We start from the raw sequence: 10,310 nt of genomic DNA, 5'->3' as shown, positions 1-10,310 counted from the left end.
GAATTGTTTTCTCTTGGTTCCCGTTGCAAGGAGCTTGGTTGACTTCTAGTCTAGTTATGATACAATTTTAACTGGGGAACTTCCTTATATGATGATTCAATTTTTTGCAAAAATCTCCTTTACAACTCTAAACGATTTTGAAAATTTGAGTGGGACATGGGCCTCCATGCAGCTATCTGGTTAGCCCCTGCCGCCAATCAATCTATTAACTTTTATCTAAAAAAAATCTTGTCCGAAACTTTGTAAGAGTGCCGGTGATAAATTATGTTGCTTCCCCCCCCCCCCTCTCTCTCTCTCTCTCTCTCTCTCTCTCTCTCTCTCTCTCTCTCTCTCTCCAGGTGTAATATGACTGGACAATAAAGCGTTCCAGATTTAAAAAGAGGTAAATACACCGTTGGTGCTTTAGTGCCTAAACTTGAAAAATACATTAAACTAGTTTCATAACTTGGCATGAGCGTGCAAATACAGTTCAAATCTCTTCTGCATACGCACACGATGCTGACAAGGCATTCCGGCGTGGCATGGGGCCCGCTGTCAGCTACTGAATGGCAGGGCGTGCAGCTTTTTTTTTGGAAAACCCCTTGAAACTATTTTCTTAGAAATAGGACCTCACAGATAAAGGGCTGAAATAAAACTAAAAGCTAGACCGGTAGGGAATCGAACCAGTGAACTACTGTTAACTCGCGGCTAGCCAGTCGACCGCAGCATAGTTGTATAGTTAAAACCGGATTCATGACCATTATGTACACTAGGCGAAACAACATAAATTAAAGGAATTTAATAATCCAGCAAAAAATAGTGTCGGGTCTGTGAACCAAACATCCGACAAAATGTTATATATCAGCCTTGGATACCACTTCTACCAAAAAGGTCTCATGTTTCTAAAGTATAATTAATATTTATGACTATATAACAAACATGATTTCAAAAAGAATTTAAATTTTACATGTCATTTTAAAAATAATTCATGTGTTATTTTAAAACATATACATACAATTTAAATATTTACGAATTATAAAAATGTTTATTTTATTCAAATATTATTCATGTGAGGATCTGCAATCTGAGGGCGCACTAGGTTCGCTTTTTTTAAAAACACACACAAACTTTTATATATTATATAAACTTTTTAAAACAACACTTTTTTTTTCTTAAAGTATGAACACTTTAATGTACTACATACATTTTATTTATAACGTGGAAATGTTTAGAATTATATGGGAATCTATTTAAATATACAAAACTTTCTTAAATTACTTTAATATTTCATTAAAAATGTGAGCACTTTTAAAAATTGTAAAATTAATTTCATTTAATAATTAATATTTTTATTTTTAAAATTATTTGTGGAGATATTTTCTTAAATCATATGAATTCTTAATTTACTTTACTTTAATTATATATATATATATATATATATATATATATATATATATATATCACTTATAACACACAATTATAATTTACATAGTTTTACAAAAAAGGAAAAAACTGAAATGTTGAAAATGGTCCATTTTACCCACACGAGCGCATTATGTTATATAAAGAGAAATTTATTCTTTGTAAAATTACATGTTCTTGGTTGGAGTGGTATTTGTGGCCGCTATATAGTATTAGGGTGCAGGTTCAAATAATTGACCCGGCACTATTTTTGATCGAATAAATTAATTTGTTTATGTTGTTCAACCTGCTGTATAAAAAGCGTGTGAATATATATATGACAACAAATTTCACCATGTCTGCTGGTTAGCCACTCCCACATGAAGGTACAGGTAACAGGTTCGATCCCTCACCACAAGCGTGTGAATATATACTTGTTTCTCACCGAGGTCTTTTATGTAAGAAAACAATTCCAGGTTTTTTTTTCACATAAACCAGGACACTTGGGGTGCCTCGTCAGGGCCATGGACGTATACATATAAGACGTGAACCGTATTTGCACGTCCATGCCAAGTTATGGAACCAGTTCAATGTATTTTTCAAGTTCAGGCACTAAAGTGCACATTCGTGGCAAGTTCAAGCACCAGTGGTGTAATTACCTCATTTTAAAAAAATGGTGTCTTGAAGTCACGTGGTCGTCTGGGCTATTTCTCGAGAGCTCCTATTCAGCACGTTCAGCGTCGGTTACAGTGCTCGCGCTCGCATGACGCACGTATCAGGCTGGCCCAGCAACACGAAGCTCGCTCGCTTGGTTTCTTGCTCCGCTCATTCAAGGGACACTAGTTGACCAGTCGACTGGCTAGCCAGTTAACTTTTGAAAAACACTGTATTTGAGAAGATTTCATTAAAAATAATAAACACATATTTGAAACAGTTTGCAAATTTCAAAAAGGCCGTGGAAATGGAAAAGGTTTGTAAATTTGAGAAAAGTTCACACATTTTAAAAATAATATCTAAATTAAAAACGATCATGAATTTTATTTTAGTTGCAAATATCAAAAAGTTATGAATTTGACAAAAGTTCATGAATTTGTTTTTTTTAATGAAGAAATTTGATTTTTTTTCTATTTTTTTAAAACGATCATGCATTTGAGAAAAATGAAAAAATAAAATCAAATTAAAAAAGAAAGAAGAAAACCTGAATAAAAACCAGAAAAAACCAGAACGATAGCTTCTAGAAGCTTCCCAAAACCGACAGGGAGCTTCAAACAATCGTGAGTAGATGGGCCAGCCCGCGGAATCAAGCAAAAGAAATGGGGTCTGAGTTGTGTACTATTTTGCCGTTAACGAGTAAGTGAATTTTTTTGCACCTGAGCTCGGGTGGACAGTAAAATAAAAAAATATTTAAAACAATGTTCATAAAAATCTGATTTTTTATGGCAAATTTTGACAAATGTTCTAATAGTTTGCAAAGTTTCAACATGAAATCACATTTCTGCAAGTCGTGGCAAATAAAAAACGATACTCTGAAAGCATATTTGAGCACAGATTTTTTTGCCACGACTTTCACAAATGTGAATTCATGATGAAATTTTGCAAGATCTTAGAACATTTGTCATAAAAAACCATTTTTAAATGTTTTTCGAGTTACTGTTCATCCCGAGCTCATTTGAGCTCGGGTGTAGAAGGGGACTTCAAATATGAGATGCACTATTTCACACCTATTCAGAGACCAACGGTAGTCTCGCTTCTGGCGCTCCACCAAACGGGCCGACACAACACTACACATCATGTAGTGATTTTAGGAAGGTTGTATGAACCGGCCTTAAAACCTTTCACATGTTTTTTTCTTCTTCTTATTTTGCTTTTTTTATTGGTTTTCTTCAGATTTCCTGGGTTTTTTCTTACAAGATTTCTTTATTTTTTCTTCAATTACATATAAAAAAACAGATGTTAAACAGTTTTTTCAAGTACACTGATAAACATTATCAATGGCATGATTTTTTTAAATACATGAACATTTTGTAAATTGCATTTTTTTAAACAATGTCATGAACATTTGCTTGAAACACATGAACATTTCTTTAAAATGTGACGTACATTTTTTGAATGGTACAAAACATTCTAGGAATTACAAGATTTTTTTATATTGTATAAGTTTTTTGTAAAAATGTAATGAAATTGTTTCAGAATACATGAATATTTTTGAAATGTGAAGAACATGTTTTTGTATGTTGTCAACATTTTTGAAAAGTTGCACAAACATTTTTTAACACTACATGAACTTTTGAAAAATATGCTACGAGCTTTCTTCAAATATTAGGAAAAACATGTCTCGGTTTTGTAAACATACATAAATGTAACTAGTATAAGTACATCTATGCACATGGTGTCTTATGATTAAATTGCTTCAATTTAAAAGTTGGTGTTCATGTTGCCGCTTTTTATCATCTTGTAACTATGTTTGCTTTGACTGTTTTGACATGTAAAAATGGCTTGTTGATGATGACTTGAAAGGATTTTTTTTCTCAACAACACCACCAGGCCGATGGGTGCAGGCGTGCAGCGCGCTGTGATGATTCTAGAAAGATCCAGGCTGGCAGCATTTTGGCGTGTGTCCATACGACGTGAATCCAAGAAACATCAATCGTTGTATCATTTGAGTTTGGTATGATGAAGAGTGTAGATGCACCTTGTGTAATAGAATCGACAGCTAACGATTTGCTTTTGAAATGCAGGGGATGACTAGCCCAAGTTCGAAAATTGATGTACTATAGTAGTAGTAGATAAAACAGAAAAAGATTTGCGCTAGGGGGCCAGTGTTGTTTCGGTACTAGGCTGGCCCATTTAGAGCGTCCTTGAGGCGAGGGCCTCTTTGGTCTTACTCCTTGGGTGTGGTGTATAGGGAGCTCTGGTAAGTGAACGAGCCAGCTCATGTTTGGGGAAAAACTTCAGATCTATTCATCAAACATCGTGCCAGTACAAAAGAACGGACGAAGTAATAGAAATTACATCCATGTTCATAGACCACCTAGAAACGACTACAAGCACTGGAGCGAGCTGAAGTCGCGCCATCATCATTGCCCCTCCCTCACTAGAGCCAGACAAACTTTATTGTAATAGACACTCGGAACGTCATCGTGCTAAGACTCGAAGGACCAACGTTGCAGAACAACCACCACCATTGATGAAGAGAAGTGTAGATTGAAATAATCTAACCTACAGACACACGAACATGGAAGAACGAACACCATATCCGAGTGGATCCATCAAAGATAAACAAGATTGAAACCCGCGAGATCAGTGGGAGACACACCCCCACACGCCTTCCAACGACTCTAGAGGCATCGCCAGACCGGGGGCTAGGCAGGATAACCTTATTCCATCATTAAACTACCGCTGTCGCATCTTCTTGAGTAGGACACAAAACATAAACAAACAAAAAAACATCTAAAACGGAGTAGGAGCCCTCATCCCGGCAAGGGTGGAGATCCACCGTGTAATGCGGAACTACAACAAGGCTACATAGGCCATGGCCCACCCTTATCATTTCCCCTATTATTAACAACCAATCCATGGGCCCAGAAAAAGGCAACCACGAGCAATCTCTTGCAGTTTGGCCTGCCCAATCTTTTGTTGCACGGTCCGCCACTACCACCGTGCCCCATGTTCCTAAGTCCACCGGAGATAAGGCAGATCGGCGGCGATACCAATGGAGGTGAGGACACCCTCATGTGGGAGTCGCTCGTGACTTGTGAAAGAAGAAAGGAGGAAAACATTTAGTAAGTGAGCGAGCGGCTCGACTAGTGAGTTCAAAGCCTAGGGCGACTGATTCGATAAAGGATCGAGCTGCCTTGAAGCTGATAATTTCTTGATATACACAGTAAAACTTATTTGTAGGTCTAGTCATCCATGTGAATATATTATTATCAATACTATAGGGCAACCAAATGCTACACAGTTACAATTTATTTCCAAAAATTTATCAATCAACAATTTTGCATGAAACATGAAAGATCTGACACTACCATTTCACATTATATTACAAGCTACGCGAGCCTAACGGGTAGTACTCCGTAACACAACTTGTTGAACGGTTTCTGCATAAATACTTGTTAAACTCGACCAGGCTTATCAGTGTATCAATATAAAGCTGAGTTTTTGAGTAATTTTTAAACTCATGGGTGTCTGAGTTGTTTTTCCAACCCAACTACACCAGTGCGGACTAGCAACAAGGAATCAAATAGAGTTACAAGATAATTGTGACAAAATGCTTGATCGAGTGATTAGGTCAAAATTTTCGATCGGCTGACAAGAATACATTTTCCAGAACATGCCAAGAATTTCTTGCAGAGAATAATTTGAAGGCCAATTTGGGCTGGCCTAGTTTTTATTTTTGAGCACTTTGGGCTGGCCTAGTGGCCTCATACCCAAAATATTTCCCTCAAGGAACGCCTGTACTGCCTGGACTACTCTGCAGCCCACTAAGAAATACTCCTGGGCCTCGTATACATGCTATAGTCCACAGCTCCGGCAGTCCCTGTAAACGTTGCGACGGGTTAATAAAGTTTCGCGAGGTTGTCTAAAAAAAAAAAAGCTCCTGCAGTCCAGTTTCCCTCCGTTCCTTCGCGGAGAAAAAAAAGGGGAACCGCGGAAGTTCGCCGGAGATGTCGTCGGCGGCCACGAAGCTCGCCACCGCGGCCGACACTACCTCGGCGGAGGCCCAAACCCTCGTCCTGGTAAGAACCCCTTTGCCCCTTCCCTCTCTCCCCCTACCAATCCCACCTCCGATTTCATCCCGCAAAACCCTAACCCCTCCCAAAATTCCCCAAATCCGCAGGACATGCGCAAGGCGCTCAGCTCCATGAAGTCCCTCGCCGTGGAGTACGAGAGGGCCGGCAAGCCCGACAAGGCACGCCACCGCTCCCCATTAGCCCCCAAATCCCGCGCCTCCCCTCGAATCCCCTAACCCCCCGAGCCGCATGGATTTCTGCAGGTGAAGCAGCTCGAGGATGCGGTGCAGGAGCTGGTGGCCTCGTACGAGGACTGCGCGTACCTCGCCGAGGCGGTCAAGAAGGTGCCCGGGGCGTACCAGCCGTCCGACCAGGTGCGCTTCTGTGTGGGGGCGTTCGGATTGGGGAAATTTGGGCTAACTGTCTGCACTCTGTTGGTTTGGGAAGGCCACTGATTTCAGAAAGCTGATCGATGCGGAGGTTGACAAGGTCAAGGGGACCTCGCGATCGTCGGGACACAAGGACCAGCTCATACGGCAGTTCAAAGAGGCTGTTTGGGTATGTGCTTCAGAGACTCTTATTTCTGATTGTTCTGAAGATTATCTGCAATTGTGTGCTGTAGATGCATTTCCTAGGCGAGGTCCTTCACCAAAGATGCGCACGGAAGTTGTTTAGCTTCCTTTGGGATACTATGGCGAAGAATGTGTCTGTTTGTGTGTGATTTCAAAGTGCCTGACCTTTTGTGTGCTTGTGCTCTGTCTCTGCAGGACGTTCACCATGCAGGTCAACCGATGCCTGGTGACGAACAAGAGGAACTTGTTATGACCAGCACCCAGAACAGCATCCTAAATATGCATTGCCCATTAACCTTGAAGCCTATCGTTGAGTTGGAAAATCCAGTTCGCTGGTAAGCAGTCGGTGCCTGGTTTTGTTTTCATACTCTTATGAAATTTGTGTTGTCTGTGAACATGCTTGAGCCATAGTCGTTACTGTAAATGTTTGTTCAATGAGCACCCATTTCTTATCGTGTTCCCACCAGATAAAAACCGATCGAAGTTTTGTTTTCACACTGAAAATGGAGCAAAGTTTGTAGGCACAATGCAATAGCTCATAGTGCCATTCTACTCCTGTTAGTATTTGCCTCTAACCCTTTCAGTCTCATTGAAACCACCAGATTTGATTGTCCTTGTTTTTTACATGCATACTACAGAAAAATTGTCAGAATTTGCTTCCTCATCGTGTAGGGTCCGCATGCTGTAAGATAAGCTTGCTCTTAATCCTGCGTGTCAATAGAATTACTTCGCAACTGCGAATCGAACAACTGGCATTGGTATCAAATCAAACCACTAACTATTAATTTTGATTTATTTGCTCAAGCAATGGGTTTCGCCAGTGGAAAGAATATGCAAAAGATGCTAGTAAATGCACACAGCCAAATATCTACGGATGTTCAATTCCAAATGTATTTGTAGCCCCACTGTGTAGGATCCACATGCTATAAGAAAAGCTTGTTCTTAATCCTGTGCGTCAGTAGAACTAGTTCGCAACTGTGAATCAAGCAACTGGAATTGGTATCGATCAAACCACTAACTATTGATTTTGATCTATTTGATCAGTAAGGGGATTCACCACTGGACGAAGTATGCAAAAATTGGTAGGAAATGCACACGCCAAAATATCTATGGCTGTTCAATTCCAAATGGAATTGTTTCCCCGTTGTGTAGGAGGATGCGGGTGTCATAATCCTTCTGTTAACACATGCTTTGCTTCAGTAGAACTAGTATGCACCGGTGAATCGAACAACCAGCATTGCTATCTACAGCATCAAACAACTAGCTGTTGATTCCAAATGGTAACGTTTCCTTTCCCTCTGCAGCATGGATTGCAGGCACATATATGACAAGGATCCAATAATGAGCCACATCCGGAGGAGCAAAGCTCCGAATTGCCCCGTTGCAGGTATGCGCAGTTGCTCTTAGCGCCCTTGCTCTCTCCTTTCACGAGGTCCCCTTACTCCAGTTCATCTGTTCAAACCAGGCTGCCCGGCGGTGCTACAAGTGGCGAGGATCTTCTGCGACACCTTCCTGCGTATGGAAATCGAGGAGCTACGCTCGTCGAGGCCGTCCGCTCCGAACGCCACGGAGGTAGAGGATATCTCGGACCAAGGGGAGGACGAGGCCGAGGACCTGATGGACGATGACGAGGACGAGTGATAGTCGTCTAGAGAGATGGACCTGGTTGGACGCTCGGTGTTCTGTAGGATGATGGTAGGTTTGGTACTTCGTTCAGGTCACACCTGTGAGCACACGGGTTCCACATTTCCATGGCGTCGGGTGTGCCCTGTGGGGATCACGGGATTGATGTGGCTCCCCTGCCAATTACCTGAATCAACGTAGCAGGCTTAGCTGCGAGAATATTATCGTTTTTTTGTGCTGCTTTGCATCAGTCTCACGTGTTCGTTCCCTCGTCTGGTTGTTGTCTTTGATTGATTGGTGAAGTTACTCTTTGTTCTTTACCATTGACAAATGATTTGGAAATAGGAAAGTTGAGCTGCTGTCCAGTCATGCATTCGTTGCACCACGGATTGTGACAGAAAAAAAAAAAGAGATCCATCCCTGGTGAAGCAAAGGGATCGAGGTCATAGGCATGAGAGGTCTCATCAGCGTGAACGAGGAAGCAAAGTGAACAGACAGGAGGATCCCTGGTCACACAAGTCAACGAAAATAAAATGGAAGGCACTATTTCTCTCCTGGGCCGTATGGACTTTGATTTTTGGTCCCTTCTTCATTTCGGCCCTTCCTTATTAGGCTTGTTGTCTCTTCCCTTCGGGGCTTCTAAAGGGCCGCGCTCCTTCTGTCATCATACTTGTTTTTTTTTTTTAAGTTGGAGTGACCATCATTCATACGTAGTGTGAAATCAGTAGCCAGCTTCTAAAAAAGCTTCCAATCAAGTGACCAAACTTGGATCTTGTATTGGCTGCATATACTATAGGATCACCTCAAAAAAAAAAAAAACTGCCTATAGGAAAATAGAGAGCTTGCATACTTGCATTTGCGTATATGCTCCAGCTACCGCTTTATTATCCCGAAATAGGAAAACGGAAAGGTTGGACGCATCCTGGATTAACTAATGTGGATGTAGACATTGTTGCATCCAGTGGCTATTACCAGATCATGCAAAGCAAACCTGTTACCTGTCTGGGTCCAAACCAATGATACGTCCCATCGTTTCCACATTAGCAAAAGCTGGTTTCAGAAATGCCATGTGGCCCTGCCGGAATTGCACCCCATCTTTATATGCAGGACCATTTGCAACAGAATCTCACAGACGCCATTTGGTCGGGTGCGATGCGCGGCCCTCAAATCTCAATCGATCACGCTTTTACAACGGAATAAAACCGAACATCATGTGTGCTACTCCTGTTGATGGGAATGCCTGATTGCATCACGAACGGCAAACAAATATTGGTTACGGCTACAGATAGATGTTTCCATCACACGGTGTGTTGATCTGCAGCTCTGAAACAGTAAGAATTGATCTACACGCTGCCTCATGCTGTTGATTATAACTTATAAGCCGGGAAAGTGTAGGGGGGTAGGCCAATCCGGAGAAAGTGAAAGCAAGATGCTACGTGACAAATGGTTTCAGCTGAAAAATGAAAAGGCCCAAGCTGACATTTCCATAGTGTTCGGCATCCAAAATAGCTAGCTAGGTTCCCTATCTGATTGCCTAGAGCACTCGCCTAACCGTGCCTGACGCCTCCGTTAAATATACCATTTTCGGTTTGTCTGGGCAGCCTAGCTAGCTAGCTAATGTGTCACTCTGCAATCCAACAGCTAGATAGTGCGTTTGCCTGTTATAGTAGTAATCGGTACTTGTTGGATTGGATTCAGAATCATGTCCTCTTTATGCGTTAATGAAATGACTGAAAGCGGCTATCATTAGGCATTACTAAACAAATGTAAAAATTGCTGCACTAAACAAATACTCCCTCCGTCCGAAAATAAGTGTCTCACTGCACTAAGCAATTATTTTGGGAAGGAGGGAGTAGTATAAGGCTTTTCGGTTTGCAGGAGTTCAAATCAAAGAGAATACCATCCATGGTAAGTTGATCGCTACAAAAACTTTAAAATATTGAGGATTTGATAATATATGTTATTTGACTGCATCATAGCTAGGAAAACACATGGATATTCG

The 10,310-nt window shown here is 41.1% G+C and overlaps 1 protein-coding gene across 1 annotated transcript; it reads left to right on the top strand.

The window, feature by feature from the left end:
• Positions 1-5,941: 5,941 nt before the first annotated feature.
• Positions 5,942-8,558, top strand: LOC109743603 (E3 SUMO-protein ligase MMS21). Its single transcript, XM_020302696.4, has 7 exons — positions 5,942-6,119; positions 6,221-6,292; positions 6,377-6,487; positions 6,561-6,671; positions 6,881-7,020; positions 7,990-8,072; positions 8,151-8,558. Exons 1-7 carry the CDS (start codon positions 6,048-6,050, stop codon positions 8,324-8,326), a joined length of 765 nt encoding a protein of 254 aa, XP_020158285.1. The 5' UTR covers positions 5,942-6,047; the 3' UTR covers positions 8,327-8,558.
• Positions 8,559-10,310: the final 1,752 nt, after the last annotated feature.

The sequence above is a fragment of the Aegilops tauschii genome, chromosome 1 (genome assembly GCF_002575655.3).
Source record: "Aegilops tauschii subsp. strangulata cultivar AL8/78 chromosome 1, Aet v6.0, whole genome shotgun sequence".
Lineage (NCBI taxonomy): Eukaryota > Viridiplantae > Streptophyta > Magnoliopsida > Poales > Poaceae > Aegilops > Aegilops tauschii.
Note: the sequence above shows the minus strand (reverse complement) of the source record. Positions and strands in the feature narration are given on the sequence as shown.

Coding starts and splice junctions, on each gene's coding strand:
- LOC109743603 (XM_020302696.4), top strand. CDS start 6,048: ATGTCGTCGGCGGCCACGAAGCTCGCCACCGCGGCCGACACTACCTCG. Junction 6,293..6,376: donor GGGCCGGCAAGCCCGACAAG/GCACGCCACCGC, acceptor GGATTTCTGCAG/GTGAAGCAGCTCGAGGATGC. Junction 6,672..6,880: donor AGTTCAAAGAGGCTGTTTGG/GTATGTGCTTCA, acceptor CTGTCTCTGCAG/GACGTTCACCATGCAGGTCA.